The following is a 17,243-nucleotide window of genomic DNA, read 5'->3' as shown; positions in this document are numbered from 1 at the left end:
AGTTTACCTTATACAAGGTGAGGCCATAAGTGTAAAAATCAAAAAGTCAGAGGAAAGGAACGGAAATTTGGTTAGGCAAACGGTACCAAAAAAACCCCAATGTCTAAATTTACATATACCACGATTAGCAGCAACAGCCAAAGACTTGAAAGCCATTCCTCTAGATCTCATTTTCTGAAAACATCAACTGCAACTGATACCTTAGCAAAGAGATTTTGAGATGAAGAGGTATTTTCAAGCAAGAGAATAGTTTTATGGGACACAGGCTGCAAATACTTGTAACATTAAACAGTCACTGATATAGGTGACGCCAGTGGAATATAAGTTGAAAGAGGTGAAAGATGAAGGGAAGAATGGTATCACTGTTATCCAAAGGAGAACAAGAGATGATAAAGCGTAAGGGACTGTTTTATTTTTTGAAAGAAATTCTTCAGTAGTAGAAATATCTTCAAATGTCCATGTTTGGAGAAGCAGAAAGGTACAGAAACGGTCAGGGGAATTGCAAAAGCATAAAAAATTCAGAATTCATGTGTTTGAGTGTATCCGTGAGGAAAGACAAGCACCAGTATTTGAACAAAAAAGGAAGAGCAGTAAAGGAAGCGTGTGTGATCGTGAGGTTTTCCCCAGACATGTTCAGTAGCAAAAGCTGAGGACATTTCCCTGTTCCAGAATAGACCCACGTTTGATAACTGTGCCTGAGTCTTCCAGGCTTTTGCTGGCCTGAGGCTGCAATGCAGCAGTAGTAATCCACACTTCCTAGATGGCAGATAAACCACGAGCTTTAGCAATTACTTCTGCAGACTAATAAAAATATGTTTAAATTACATCAGGCACAAAATAGTACAATAAAACATGGCAGCTAGAGAATAACTGGAAGAAATAACCAAAGTTTTAGGCAGGAAAATGTAGACGTAGTTAATAAAATATCCACAGGACAGATGACTAGGAAGAGGTCCCTCTAAGTGAATGTATTCACAGAAAAAAACAAACCCAAAATTAACCCAATTTGTGCAGTTCTTTTCAGAGGCAAACTGGAACAAAGAATCATCTTCTCATTTTCTTCCTTTTGTGAATGAGCTCAGTTTGTAGGTAGCTGCTTTGTTCTGTCTTGGTCAAGAAATTAGATTCTGACAATACTCCCTGGATGATTTACCAAAATCTTTTCTTTCAGCTTACAAAGGAAAGGGAAGTCAAAAGTCAGTGCTCTCAGCAAGTGCAGAGATTGCATAAGCATGCGGTGTGTAGCTGCTTATCAGTCCTATAATCAAGGTCACAACACATGGCCAACCCCCAGCGATAGTTGCCGAGGAGCCCAGCACACACAGAAAGCATACAACACTTCTGGCTTCAAAGGCTTCGTTGATCACACAATCTGCTTATTATGTGAGCCCTCACAGATGAGTAAGAGGGCACTGTGAAAATAACCCTATCCAAATAGTACAGAGAAAAGAACTAAAAAAGGAAAACTGATGGCTACAGCTTCACATTCAACACTTCTGGGCTAGAGACAAAGCAATACCATCATCTAGCTTGGTACCTCATAGGTCATGCTGACCTGAGGGCCTCTTCCAGTGCAACACTAAGGGTCCAGAAACATCATGACAGTTTATTTTGAAGGAAAACAAAGCTTTGGGTAGTTTTCCTAGCTCTTCAAATTACTGGCATCCGCAAGAAGATACTTAACACTTTCCCATTCCCCTTAGAGCAGGAAAAAGTGGTAGGAAGGTAAGTTGAACGTCATTTAGATACTGTTTCCCTCTCCCATAAAATATGTGCATTAATGCCTCCACTGTCCTCTGCAGGATGAAAACAAAATCAGTTTTTTCTTCCCCCTAACAGAAGGCACAATTACAGCAAATGCAAAATAATAAAAGGACAGATAAAACTAGTGATACAGTTTTTATAAACAAGTTGTTCTAGAAAGGTGGCCAAAGAGATTTGTACAATGGACCTCTTACGCCAGGAGGTGAGATAACATATCGTGATAAAATAGCTACTAGCACAAGGAGCCATACCAAAAGAAGCACTAGACACAGTGAGTTACTGTTTAAAATATGTGTTTCCTTACCAGTCCCCAAAGGGCTCCTTCCGTTGTGGCAACAATGGTGGCAGCTCTAGGGGTGTTGTACATCAATGCCAGTTCCCCAAAACTGCCGTGATTATCATAGCGGCCCACACAGCGTGACTGGTTGTCTTTTGCTACAACAATATCATACAATCCCCTGGAAAACAATGGCATAGACACTCTTTATTAGACAGCATTGCAGTACAAATCATAAAACCAACTTTGTGCAGTTATACAAATAGTCCTCATTGCTGGGTGAGATGGAACATGTTTTATTGAGCTTTCCAATTGCCTGATACAAAGCTGCTTCTATTGACACTATTTTCACAATAATTCTTTCTTAATAAAGTGTTTCACTCCTGATAGATCTGGGCAAGATCTACGTGGTTTTGACATTGCTATTTTAACATTGCTATTTTAACATTAGTATTTTGACATTGCTATTTTAAGTGCTCTAGCCAGGGTGATAGGTAGTTCCATCATCTTTAACACTGTTTGCCTTTTCACAGCATGCATGTTTATCCAGTGAGGCCTCTTTAGAGTGACTTGGATCCATCTATACCCGTTTTCTGAGCAACAGCATTGTTGCAGTACCTGTGGGATACACTCACTATAGCTCACTTCAAGAAACAGAAAAGCTCTCTAAAACTGCTGACATCTACCCAGAATCTCCAAACAGATCAAGAGAAGTGTTCAAGTACCAGAAGCCTCCTTGCACTTTGTCCAAAGGGAGCTGTAACCTGTTCAAGTTGGAAAGGCCTCCTCACCCTGTTCTCCAGGAAGCACACTTCCTACATATAATGAAGTTAAGGAAACAGTATCCCACAATTTACAAAGAGTCAAGAGGCTACTCTGATGAAGATGCAGGTACAAGTCCAGTGAGTCAAAGCACAAGACACAAATCTGGATCAAACTGCACCACACCAACTGTGTGTGAAGAATCAGGCTGTGCACAGAAAGGTAGCCTTTTAGAAGTCAAACAAGTGTCTAACACCCTCGGGGCTGTCTTATGCTTGGGGTTTTAAAAAAAATAATGAAAAAATATAACTTGACTAGGATTGATTAATTCTTGGCTATGGCACTAGAGATCATTCAGGGACTAGCCACTGGCCTAAGAGACTGCAAAATATATCACACCCTGGAGAAAAGCAGGTAGAGAACACCTTCCTGCCTTTAAGCAGCTAAACACGCATATAATCTTCCCCAGGAGTTTAGACCTTTGTCAAAAGGAGTGGTATTATCTCCCAGAACATCATTAGGCACATAAGAAAAAAAAGAATCACCAGAAATGGCAGTAGGTAAAACTTCTAATGGTAAACAGTTATGGGAACAGACTCATTGGTGAGATCTGCCTAATATTAACAGCAGGGGTTCTTTCGGGATTGTTGATGGACAGCCCTGGCTTTGTTAGTTATCTCTGAACACTGATGCACCAAAAAAAAAAAAAAAAACAACATACTGTAGGACAGCTTTATGCTAGCTCCATTTGTAGGAGATTCCACAAAGTGGACAGTGCATGCATCAAACAATTAAAATACATCAAAGTGAAGAAGCTTTGCACAGTGACTTGAGGGTCTACTGTATTAAAAGCCTTTCAGACCCAGAGAAAAGTTTGGCTACTGGATCAATAGTAGATGGACCAGATCCAGACATGTCAGAAGATCAAAGAAATTTAGTCTCTCTGTCACCCAGAAAGCTAAAGGAGGAAGCCAGGTGCACGAAGACTGCATAGGGTCCTGACCAGACACTTTTTACAGTCCACTGCTTACTCACCCCTAAGAGTCACAGAAGGAAACCAACAGCATGCTAACAGTAAACTAAATAAGGATTAGTGTTGATGGAAAGTTTCACTAATTCTTGTAAAGGCCAATATCTATTTAATGATTCTCTGAGAGGCACCAGAAACAATGATCTTAAGAGGGTTTTTTTGATTCAGAAGAGCCATCTGTGAGCACCTTAAGCAAATGCAACAACTTCTTCCCATCCCTCAGCCTGAAAGTCACTTACTAGCGCCATTTATTTCCAAATAACTATAGTCACGTAACCTTCAGCCAAGCATTAAGCTGTCTGTGGCCCAAGGACTAAATTGGTGAGGCACCACTGGGTGACCTTGGCTCAGCTTTATTGAGAAAACCACTGCTGAGCTGTAAGACAGTCCATGAGCAAAAGCCCTGAGATAAGAATAATAAAAACACAGACCTAAGTGTAATTGTTGAGATGGTAATCATTAGGAGCTCAAGGACTCAAAAGGAAAATAACTGACTTGAAAAAATATAAAACCCCAAGGAAAAAAAAAAGGGCAGAAAAGCACAAGGGGGCAACTCAGCAAGACTGTGGATCAGCCCATTTCAAGAGGCAAGAGAGGCCAGTGCTGCCCCTCCTGACTGATGACTGCTCAGTCAGCTGTTGCATCCTCAAGTTGCATCAGTCCTGCCTGCTGTCCCTCTGTGCATGGTGAAAGACACTCAGACAAAAGTGATCTGGTGAGGAAGTACTACAAACAGAAGACTTTAGGAGACACACACAAAAAAAAAAAAAAAAAAACAAAAAAAACACGCACCACAAAACAATCTGTGCCAGAAAGCCTGTATTTCTATGCAGACGAGAAGCTAAAGAGTTACATCTCCAGCACAAAGTCACTGTTCATTCACACAGGAAGAAACTAATCCTCAGGGATATTTAGGCATTAATGACTTATCTTAAGAGTAACAAGACATGCCTACTGATGCCTTGAAAGAGCCAGAGTCCTCTGAATTTGCACCTGCAGGCAAATGGAAATACTGTAGCTTTCCATAAGCACCAGTATCCTGCTATTCTTTTGCATGAGAAAAAAAAAAATGAGGATGTGGGAGGTGGAAGAGGTCTGGAAATGGAGAGAAGGGGACAGAAAATTCATAACTGTAGAATTCTTTCTAATAACTGAATAGCTGACGTAAGAGTTGCAGCCAAGTTGGTGTTTACAGCAAAGTCTGGTATGCTCTATTGCTAGACAACACCAAGTTTAATTTCCCTCACTGTATAGCCTTTCTGCCACATACTTTTGGCAACACGTTTATGTGACTGGTGTATTCCACCTTGAGAGTAAAACAAAACAAAAACTTAAAAACATGAAGTCTTCCAACCCAACTATCTCTTGACAGAAAACAACATTATGGAATAGCATTGCATCTGTAGAACAGAGACCATAAAAACATTTACCTAAATATCAAAGATAATGTTCCATTTGACTTATTTATTTTAGGTTAAAACTTGTAGCCGGAAGAGCTTTTTAGTAATCAACAGGTTAGAAGACTTACACAGAAACAAATTATAATTGCCTGATGGCATCTAACATTTTTGAGAGGCACCCAAACTGAGTTTAAGTTTCTTCAAGATTAGGAACCACTGCTCTGCATACACCTCATCTTTGCAGAGCTGGTGGCTCTGGCTCCCTTGAGTTCAGATCTGCAGTACCTTACTCTTACCTGGGACAGCCTGATACCCCCAGTGAACACAACAAGAGAAAGAACTTGTCCTGTCCAGCCAAAGACATGGGATTGGTCTGAGGCTGAGTGGTTGAGGGAGATAACTGAGTGTAGAAATGGAGCACTGGTTTAGGCTAATAGGATGATATGGTAGAGGACAGGAGAACAGGCATATGGTCAGAATTAATTTGAGGTAGCCTTATGTTCTGTAATTACACTAATCAGAAAGGGGAATGTCCTTAAAATGAACAAGGATCATTTAAAATGAACAATTTCTAACCTATAAATTCTTTTGCAAATTCCTTAAACACAGCATAAATGACAATTCAAAAGGCAACACACTGTCTTTAAGAACTGCTTTGAAAGCATTTAATGCAAAATTAATGGTGACATTATTTCAGTGATAAAGAAGATAACAATGCATCAAAAAAGTAGTTTCCTAAGATCATGTTCCAACAGACGTTCATAATTCGGTCAGTAATATTCTGCTTAATATTACAGTTTTAGAGGAGAAAATAAATCTGTGTCCTTAATTCTTCTTCAGATAAGTGATTAAAAGTAACATTAGCCAGAATTTCTTCCAAAAGGGTAAAAGATACTCAAAATGTGCATGCACACACGTATCTATCATATATATGATCAAAAAAATTATCATATGAATTTGCTTGATGCAAAAAATTGCAAAATGGCACCTTAAACTGTGCAAATACAAATCACATGACCAACAGAAGCAAAGTAACCACAAGTGTCTCTGAAGTCAGTGATCAAAACTGACTGGACAACTGATTGGTTGTTCCATGGATTATTTTTCTTTTCCTGCATTCTCCTTCCCCAAAATGATCTCCTGTCCATTCCCTTACAGTTTCTTTTGCTGCTTTTCCCTCCCCTTTCTTCAGAAAAAACACATCCTAGTCTAGAGGCAGCATGTAGTATGGCAGGTTTTAAGCTATGCATACGCTGATGGGCATAAAAGCTAAACCGAACAAAATCATAGGCAAGTTTATGCTGCAGCCCTTCCCTCAGAGAAAGCAGTATTTCAGTTTTTACACAGTCACACAGAATGTGTTCAAATCCAGCAGGTTTGAAATGTTCACCTCTGTCATATTTGATTACCCCTGGGCAAATGATCCAAAAGTCAACTGGGATTTAAAGGGGAAAACAGAAAAATTAAAGGAAGAGGCAATGACTGAATGACTGCAGAAAGTAAGTTTCCTTCAGAAACTGTCCTGCAGTAAGCATTCCATGCCATTTCTAAGAAACCGAAAATAAACATACTCTACATTGCAAAGGCACAGCTACTTACCGCTCAATGACATAGAAGTTGTCTCCATCATCACCTTGGTCAATTACATGTTCCTGAGGTTTCACCTTCCTCTCAAACATGGCATCAAGGACCTGAGACAGCTGCTCCTAAAAAAATGAACAAGAGGGGGGAAAAAAAAAAAAAAAAAAAAAAAAATCAAAAGACTTTGATCTGGATAGTGAAGTGCAACATACATTGCATTATTTTTACTGTACACAAATACAAGTAATACTGATAATAAATGTTGATTTCCACTAGCACTTCATTTGTTCCCAGCTTATTAATATAAATTCAGTAATGCAGACAAACATAGATAGTTCCACTACAGAAGAGCTATTATCTCAAATTTATGTCCAAATGGCTGAACTTATGCATACCATTTCAGTGCCAAGGCACACATATACAGCAAGCTCTCACTTGGTATAATCTGACACAGCTTCACTGCAACAGATACATATTGATCTATATCAACAATACATGTGTTTCATTAGATGTATGTCTAGAAACTGCACCATGATTTATTAGTAACTTATTGGTACTGTCATCATCTAAGATCCCCAGTCATGATCAGGACTGTACTGAACAAATCTCCCCAGATGGACTGTGTCTTACAGAACCTTCAATTCCAGCACAAGACACGATCAGATAGATACAGATGGGGAGCACATACAGGAAAATGGGGTAATGCTGGTCTGCACAGCAGACTCAAGCTCGTTTTTGCTGATGAGCCACGAGTAAACTTTCTTTGTAGGCAGCATATCCAGGGAAGCTGTGAAACCCAGGAGAGATGATGCCTTGCCTCAATGCTGACCTGCTTTACCACCTTTGTTATTCCAAAGTCCATTAACAATAGACTTTCATTGCATTTTCAATGACCAGATGTTCAAAGTTGAAGATGTAGATCACAGCTGAGTTTCCAAAAATATACTGCATGAACGTGTAAACTAGCCGTTATGCTACTAACTACACTTGAAATATTTACTGCGCTCCTTAAATTGGGAATAACTGCAGCATCTATAGGCACCACTAACTTGAAAATATTGCCTATATTTTCACTACAATCCTATTTTCTTGCCTTTAAAAACTCTCCTAATATTTAAATGAAACAAATAATTATTGCATGAAAGCCATTTATTTTAACCACATATTTCACAGCATGCATTTAAGTAACAGTTGTTAGAAAACAAGCAATACAGATTTTGAAAATTTTTAAAAATACTATAACTCAATATTGCTTTATATGGAGGATAAACAGGTAAAGACTTATTTTAAGTAAATAAAGCAAAGAGCTCTTCTGTTAATGAAAGGACAAGCTTTGTCAGATTTCTGAATTGTAAAAAACCTCTTGTGATTTAAATATTGGCACTGAGCATTCTTAGGGGCCTTGCTGGTAAGGATAACCGTCATTGCTTTCGCTCAGTACAAAATTCAGTTGTCACCACAATTCTACAAACTCATTTATATGACACTGGGGAAGCTATGCATGATACACCATACAGAGATTTTAACAGGAGAGAAGTTATCTACTCCCCCAGCACTTCACATTGAAACATAAATCAGGTTTATCATTGGGGATGCTCAAAATCTTGGTCTGTGACAATCTGATTTGAGTTTAATCCAGAGTTCAGCATGAATCTTGCTAGAAGTGATCCACTGGACACTAGCTCCCTTCTGTTTGATATCAATTACTACAGGAACTATATAATATATATATATATATATAAAATAGTTATTCATGCAAGTGAAGACATTTTAAAGGGCTGTTGAGTCATTGGGCCTAAATTCAGCACAGTTCACCTAAATGCCGCCAGCAGAAAAGGGATTAATTTGTCCAGGACACCTGAGGCACATAGTCATATTTACTCCTAAAGGGGTGGGTTTGTTTGCTTTTAAATAAAAAGTTTTACATGACACTCTTCAGAGGTTAAGAAACAAAACAACATATTTTGAGCCTTAATTTGAAAGTGTTTCTTACAATTATGAAAGGACAATATACACTGAGCAAAAGCAGCAGACATACATTCTGCCTTTCAGTGGATATTCTATAGCCAACCCTCCAAACCAGTCACATTATACAGAAGGAATTAAAAAGAAATTACTGGGAGGAGGGGCAAAAGGATGCAAGTTCCATACTCCCTTTATATCCATTACTAGGCAAGGTCTCCCCTCTCTGCTAAGTGCCCTTTGTCATACTAAGTGACTGCAGTCATGTTCTTCAGCCACGTGCTATCTTAAAGCCTGAGTCTTTAGCAGCTGCAGGTAAGATTATTTCCCTTACTTCTCTCCTCAGCTGCTTAGAAAGTTTTTCCCATGAAGCAGTATTTTTCCAAGCCCACTTTCTCAGCTCAAATTTGTTTTTCAAAGTCATCTTTGAATATAAATTGGTTATTAATTTTTGCTTCTAGGAGATTTTGCTGGAAGCTAAAAGATTGGCCTTCTCAATTCAAATGGTGATCACATTTTGTACATACTCCCTTGAGCTGCTGAATGTTCTTAAATATGTTTCATTTTTTACTGTACATAATCAGGTTACTTGCAAATGGAACCTTTAAAATGTTTTAAGTAAATAGGCTTAATGACAACACGAATCCCAGATCAGTGAGAGGCCAATCTTGGAAAGGACAGCTTTCAATGAAAGTTTTTGACAGAATGTCAGTTCCTCATGCTTGCTGCAATCAGAAGCTTCCAACAATTATTTTGAGAATGAAGTTCAGTGACTCTTGGGGTTTGTACAGCAACCAAGAACTGGGATAACTTTGGTTTTCAAGGAAAGCTGAGCAGCATTTCTGAAACTGTAAGCTGTCACATCCATCCTTTCATATCTCAGTCAAAGCTCACTGATTCAACCCAGGAAGCTGCAGGGACCATCACTGCTATTACAGCTTTCATTCTTCCCCAAGCTGCAGTAGAGACGTCAGTTCTGCTTTCACGGAAACACCAGACCAGAGACAAGATGCATTTATTCTATGGCCTCTCAGAGGCTGGATTAGAGGATCTCCAATGGTCTGTTACCAAGATCCTCATTAAAAAAAAATTCATACCAATAAAGATTACTAGTGTGAGCAATGGAGACACCCTTAAATCTCCATGCTGAGGCAATGAGTAATTAATAACCAACTTCAGCAATAAAAATAAGACAAGTAAGAATAGGAACAACCTAAAAACATTAATTTACATTTATTTACAGAAAATTTACTGTCATATTGGCATTTAAGAAGAAGGTGCAGCAATATTAAATCATGTAAATGTGGGTAGTGTTCAATATCACAAATGCGTAGGTAATTTCCTTGTGAAATTGCTCATAAAATTATGAACTGTTTCCTAGGGAAAAGGAAATCAGGTGCAATGGTACCCAACAGCAAATACTGAAAGATAAGCAAAAAATAAAAAGCAACACAAACTTTTCTCTAACAGAAAAATAAAATTGCAGGGGGAGGGATCTGAAAATCATGGTAACTGGCAATTTGACATGTTTGTTTATATAGTTCTTTAATTGTTGATCTCCAAACACATGTCCCAATCCAGCCTGTATATAATTAATAATTTATGTACTATCACAGTGCAAAGAAGTGTCTGGACTGTTAGGTCACGCTATTACCTGTACCCACAAACCATCAACTCCAGTTAAGATTTTCTTAAAATTGTATTACCTGATCAAGGTTTTTGAAAAGTAGGATATCTTTACATGCTTCCTGCAGTCTGCATCGCTGTTCATCGGTTTTTGGATGAACTACCTTTAAAACAAAGTAAACCAAAACTGTCATGACAACAAAGAAATATGATTACAGACTGAACCTTCTCTTCAGAGTGAAAAAGCAGAACACAATTTAAGAGTGTCAAAGTATATAATTCTTTTTTGTTGTTTGCATAAACAGTATTTATATATAAACATGTAATGCAAGACAGAATAAAAGAAACAGACATAAGAAATATGTTATTCTGATAATTAACACGTGCAAAATAGCTGTCAAGAAAGAAGAGGATGCCTTTTCTTTCCCTTCCAACCCAGCCACTGACACAGTCAAGGCTTGAGCATTTGGAACACGGGAAGAAGTCAACGGTTTTCTTTCTAAACTACAAACTATCAGTCCTAATATATTATTATTGGCATACAGGTAGTTTGTAAGATTTGTGATACATATGTATCTCAGCCCATGTAATAACAGAAGTTATCTGAGAAGCATATTTTCTTTTTCCAACAAAATTACTTAAATAAAAGCCTTGCTGTTTCAGGTATTTTTTTGTTGTTACTTCTTTTAAATTATAAGCATCTCATCAGGTTAAAGGAACCAAAACTCACTGTGTCATAAAAATGTTTATATATGTGCTTTTTGGGGGCTAATTATGAAAACATATATAAATATTAATTAACTCACATTCACCACATTAACTATATTTCTGGAATAACAAGGATTCCAATAAACAGTTACATTAGTAGGCATTTCCAAAAATTCATCATCCAAAGTTGAACAGATCTCAGATCCTTGTTTTAACAGAAAATTCAATATTGAATCAGCAGTTAGGAAAATTAAAACTTTTGATGGAATAAATGTATCCGGGTTTACAAACATTTGGATGATCAGACACAGTCTTTTTTTCTTTTTATAGCATCTTATCTATCAAGTATCTTCTTTTTTAAGACAAATTAAATTAGACTTAAAGTTTCATTGTAGAAGTGTAAGCATCCTTAAGATGGAACCTGAAAATGGAACGCCAGAATCCCAGAAAGAAACCATTGACCCTCACCAACCAGGCTACAGGATTTGCTCACATAAGAGCATCTCTAAAGAAATACAATTACAGTATCTGGACTTGCAATTCCTAGAAATTCCCAACTTTCAAAAACAACGGAATAACAGGTGGCCACAATCTTAAAATATTTCAACAAAGTATTTCTCCTACCCAGGCAGAACTGCTTTGACAAGAAAGACAGTAAAAAGCATGTGAGGAATTTTAAGTACTCATGAAGAAACAGCTGTGGTAAAGCTTAACTAGTTCTTCACAACAGCATCAATGCTCTAGGAACTGCCTCAACAAGCCTTTAAGATAATTAAGAAAGGAAAATATCCAAAATTTAAAAGATGGTAGATTTAAGCACAGATCGCAAGTCCTTTGAAGCAAAATGATATTAAAGCTATAATGAATAAAAAAGTGCATGAGACAAAGTGGCCCTAAATTTCAGAGCAATGTCACTTTGTCAATGTCAGCATACCACACAGCCTCTTCAAACAAAATGCACGAGTGGTAGGGAAAAGGTGACGCACAGATATCTGCCTGTCACACTGTAGAGAGAACCATGCATGATGCAATTCACTCATTCTTACCCTTTGTTCTGTATCTTCTTCCTCTTCATCTGGATTGAAAGCTTCAGCACAAACTTGAAAGAGAGAGAGAAAGGAAATTAGTAAAAAGAAGCCATTACATGAGAACATCAAACAAATCAAGTTTAAATTACTTTCTTCTACATTTTATTTTCCTACAGGAAAAAACAAAAGTGATTTTGTTTCATGTCGTTATAGTGTCAGTGGCTTAAATCCCCTCTATTCTCTGGGAAGGCACAGCATAGCTGTTCTCAAAGTCTCATGTAAGAAGTCTGTAACTTACAATAGAATAATCTTGCCTAGTGAGTACTCCAAAGCATGGACATGTATTTCCTTTCAATTCTCACCAAAGCATAAAAATCTCCATTCAGATTCATTTACAAACATCTCTAAAATGCAGGGAAAAAATACTGCAGCTACGTGGTTTTGTTCTTTGTAGTGCAAAGTATATAGCAACATACACACACACAAAAAAAAAAGAATACAAGGAGGTATGTGGCACTCACTCCACCTCATGTCAGATTTGAAAGTGAGTACATATATTTTGGGTTTTTTTCAATACAAAGAAATCACATTTACACATAAATTAACCTGGGAAATGCACAATCAGCTTGCCCATAGTATATTCTGTGACAAAAAATGTTTAGTCCCCTCCACCATATGCTCCTGTATCTTACTACATTTGAATCAAATGGATGTCAAGTTGTGATATAAAAACAAGCTTAAAAAATACACAAAGTAATTTTTTTAAAAAAGCATGAGGACATTTGTGGAAACCTTATGCTGCGGTGCATAGGAACAAGGCTCTGCCAAACATCATTATAACTACAGGATCAATTGTAAGAGAGGCAATGATAATGCTGAGCTTCTAAAATTTCAAACCATTTTTGTTCAGATTTAGTTCTCTCAGAAAAGACTTATCTTCAATTATCTTAACAGTTACACTGTTACACAATTTTACAATATTGGCTGCCAAAAGCCTATGGCTCTAGCTCAGACTTTTCTTATTAATCCACGGACATTTGCATTTCTTACATGTCAAAGTGAACTCTACATTCTAACTAGCTGTACACATAGGCAGAGAAAGCGAGAGTCCACCCTGGTTTCATCTAGTTCTGCTCTTATTTTAATAATGGTGGTCTTACTTCTGAGGCTATACGCTACTTGTAAAATTTTACAAAGAAACACACACAAGCATTTTCCTTTGTACTTTATCCAGCATCCTGACAATACTGAAGACTTGGCAGAATGCCCAGAAGCTCACTGCAGTGACATCTAGCAGCTGAATGGACTTAGAAATTATAAATAAAAATAAGCAGATTAAAAAAAAAAAAAAATCTAGAAGGCCTAGCATTCAGCAACTTGCAAATAATTTGAAAATGCATGCAGGACTACTGACCTTGTCATCATGCTTTCAAAAAGGCTATAAAAATGCACAAGTCCAGCATAACTTGCTAGGGAAGACCTGTATTTATTTTTTTCTGCCTAAAAGGCACAAGTCTTTCCTAGCAAATTAGATTTTAATTCCCTTTTTTTCTGGAGAGGTTGGAGAGACTGGAATACAACACAAGCATTTCCATTTATCAAACCACAATGTAAAAATCCAATCATTTAATCATTAGGCATTTAAAGAGTAGTTATTGCTCATTCAATAAACACAGCGTCACACTGCTTCTCCTGGTTTGCATCATTTAAGAATATAGAAACAGTATATTAACAGTGCACCTACAACAAAATGGTCCACCCACATCTAGGGCAGATGCTTTACAGAAGATAAACAGCATTCTTCCCCAGCTGAAAAAAAAGTATAATCCACCACACAATCCAAAGATGACCGTATGATGAGAAGGTAGATGCCTACAAAGTTGCAGAACTTGGACTGATAAGCAAAGATCCACTTAGTATGCAATACAAAGACACTAACAAAGAGAACATTATTACCATTTTGGTGTGAAAGCTTTCCTCCTCCTTCCATTTCACAGTGAGGATCAAAGACTATTGTGGAAGCTTTGGATTTTCTAATAAGGAACATTTTCTTAGGAGAAAGGCTTCTTGGTTTAAACAGAATGGTGAAACTGGAGATAAAAAGTATCTTTATTCTTTACAACCAGCATATCTTACCAATAACTAGAGTTCAGTTCTTAATTATGCACTACAGTACGTACCATAAAAGCACTTCTGTATGTTTCTGAAAGTACCTGGCATATAAGCACATTCAAGCCATGTATCTACGAATTCAGAGATCACTGTACTTCACTACATCATTCTATCATTTAAATTCTCAATATTAAGCTGCGAATCAGATTCTGTTCCCGCCTCAACTGTGGGGAAGATATTGCTAAGAATATGCTTTGGAATTGAGGAAATTCTCTTCAAGATTTTCTTGAAAGAAGTTTAATTACCACGGCTAAGATTACAGCATTAGAGCAAAACATTATCTTAAAATGTGCAGCAATCAAAACAACACAGTTCTTTGCAACTTCAGTATCAAACAGCTTTGGTTGGGATTTGTACATGTAAATCTCCCCTATTTCATCTTAGTAAGTGTAAAAACAGCTTCATAAAGCCTGGTAAGGATATAGAGTAAGACTTAATGCCCTTCCCTTACATATGGAAATCACTTCTGAGTGCCCATGAATGGGCACCACAGAAATACAACAAAAATGTGGCAAAAATACCACTTCTTCCCATGCTGTCACATAGAAATCCTTTCCATTATACTTTTTGTTCTTCAATCTCCTGCTGGGATTTATTTTTTCATGTAGAAGTGGTAGGACAGACATTTTGGACTTCAACTGACAGTTCTGACTGACAGGACTTTATTCATTTGCAAGCAGAGCTGTAACACTTAATGTAACATATCTGTTGTGGGATGGTTAAAAAAATGGGACAGAGAGAAAAATGATTTATTCTGACCTCAAGCTTAAATTAATATTGTGGTATGCTAGAAAGCACTTCAGCCTACTCATAACAACCAACAGCATTTTCCAAATATTTTAAAACATGACTAATGCAAATAAAAGGCAAACATTACGTCAACACCAGCCTGTGGTTTACATTTCAATGTATCTAATTTTTCTTTCCACTATTTTTGATTGGTAAATTACTTGTGGAAGTCTGTACTGGTGAACTTATTACCTGTCAAGATCTGTGTCAGTCTGTGTTCAGTGTTGCTTCTCTATTCTTTTGACTGAAAAGAAACCCCCTGTAACTACCCTAAACTCTGCCAACCCCTGTCAAAAATCTATGGAAGTTAGTTTTAGGACTCCTGAAGGTTAGTCATCTGTGGGTCACAGTACAGCCAGTCCCAATGAAAAAACAACTGATCTTTCATCTCGACAAAGCAAAAACATATTTGCCCCACTACTTTATACGTGACTGAATTCACATCTTGACTATTTCAGTGTCCCAATAAAACAGGTACTCCCAAGGCAAGCTTATTTATTCTCACAAGATTATCTTGAAGCAATGTGTTGGTAGCACCTTTCCAGACTCACTGAAACAGCAGTTGGAAGGGATCTCTCTCTGAAGGCCACTCAGTCCAGCCTACCCCTTAAAGGGGAGCTGTTTGCAATGCGAAATTGGGACTGACCTGGAAACCTCCCTGGGTGAAGACTGCACATCTCTGGCTAAACTGTTCCACCACCCTCCTGAGGAAGAACTTTTTCTTCATGTGCAACCTAAAGCTCACAAATATAATTTGAAATGACTTCTGAAATCACACCTTTCCTATGTGAGATTTTCAGCGCAACTCCGCCCTTGAGCAAATGCTAAACATGAATTCATCAGTGAAAGTTATGTACAAGTATGACATACACCCCAATTACATATTTCTATTACTACAGCTATATCAGCATTTATCATGCAGGCCAAGCTTCCTTCCAAATCTACCCACATAGTTCAAATAGCTTTGGAACATAAAGAGTTTTCAATTTTAAGAAGCTTTAAGATAAAAAGAAATTCAGGCTTTCATCCTACCATCTACATTTAGTCGCTCTTAGCTGCTGCAGCTAGTTTAGTTTTCTCCTCATACAGCACCTTCTTTGGCTTTCAAGAACAAGCACATCTGTTAACACTTCTGAAGGCTCAGAAATGATACAACTGGATCACTGCTTTGTTATGCAGGTGACAGTATCTGAAAGCAACAACGATCTTTCTAGTTGCAGCAATGACATAAGCAGTGGAAGGGTGAGGGGGAAGCAAGGGGTGGGGAGAGAATGAGAAGCAGCAAGAAAAGTTTGCCAGTACAAACACCACCTTTGTTTATGCAAGTTTTAATCTTTCCCAAGATAATATTGATCTGCAAAATATGCATTTTGTCAAGATCAAACGCCTTGTACTCTATGCAAATCTGCATAATAGTTCAGCCTTTAGCTCCCATAAGCAAATGAAGCCTTTGTGAGAAATGCATGCCATCCCAGTAGTTGAGAGATCACTGTTACTTTTTTCAAAATAGCAGCCCAGAGGCTGAGGCCTGAAGACCTTTCAGACACACGAGAGGAGGAAAAGTTTTCATATTGGACATGAAATTTCTACCTTTTATATAAGGTGAATGCATTGTTAATATTTCTGTTGTTATTGGAAGAAGTAGCAAAGACATGTTCTGTCATATTCTCTGTCATTTTGGATAGCGCCTTCTGTACTTCAGAGTGAAATCCTATTTACTTGTCTTTACTTACAAGGATGCATTTCCTCCAACTGATCCTATGAGAACCATTAATGAAAATCCACCCAGACTAGTATGTGTAGAACAACTGTTTCAGTTACTTATTCAGATCAGTAATCCTGCTGACTACTGCGTTAAACTACTTTCAAGGTGACATTCTTTGCATCTGAGTTTGCCAAAGCTTCAAATGTTTTGTAAATCTGTCTCTCAAGGGACAGATGTATAGCCTCTTCTGGAAGCATTATGCCAGCTGGAAAGGTGACCACTTCCAGTGGCTTGTCATTCCTTCTTTGACAGCTGAGCTGCTAAAGCAGACACCTCCAAAACGATGTAGTCAGGATGAACTTAGGAAGTCTATACAGAGCTTAAACATAGGTCCTTGCTGGCACAGCTCAATGTGATTTTCTGCACTTGAGAAACAACT

General features: G+C 37.8%; 1 protein-coding gene across 1 annotated transcript in view; it reads right to left on the bottom strand.

The window, feature by feature from the left end:
- PRKAR2A (protein kinase cAMP-dependent type II regulatory subunit alpha) overlaps nucleotides 1-17,243 on the bottom strand; it is a 66,910-nt gene that overhangs the window by 11,705 nt on the left and 37,962 nt on the right. The window contains exons 3-6 of the mRNA XM_033009303.2: nucleotides 12,157-12,209; nucleotides 10,483-10,566; nucleotides 6,833-6,939; nucleotides 2,069-2,222 (exon numbers count right to left, since the gene is read on the bottom strand). Coding sequence (XP_032865194.2) covers nucleotides 2,069-2,222; nucleotides 6,833-6,939; nucleotides 10,483-10,566; nucleotides 12,157-12,209 — 398 coding nt within the window. The remainder of the gene's footprint in view (nucleotides 1-2,068; nucleotides 2,223-6,832; nucleotides 6,940-10,482; nucleotides 10,567-12,156; nucleotides 12,210-17,243) is intronic.

The sequence above is a fragment of the Tyto alba genome, unplaced genomic scaffold (genome assembly GCF_018691265.1).
Source record: "Tyto alba isolate M040663 unplaced genomic scaffold, T.alba_DEE_v4.0 Super-Scaffold_3, whole genome shotgun sequence".
NCBI lineage: Eukaryota > Metazoa > Chordata > Aves > Strigiformes > Tytonidae > Tyto > Tyto alba.
Note: the sequence above shows the minus strand (reverse complement) of the source record. Positions and strands in the feature narration are given on the sequence as shown.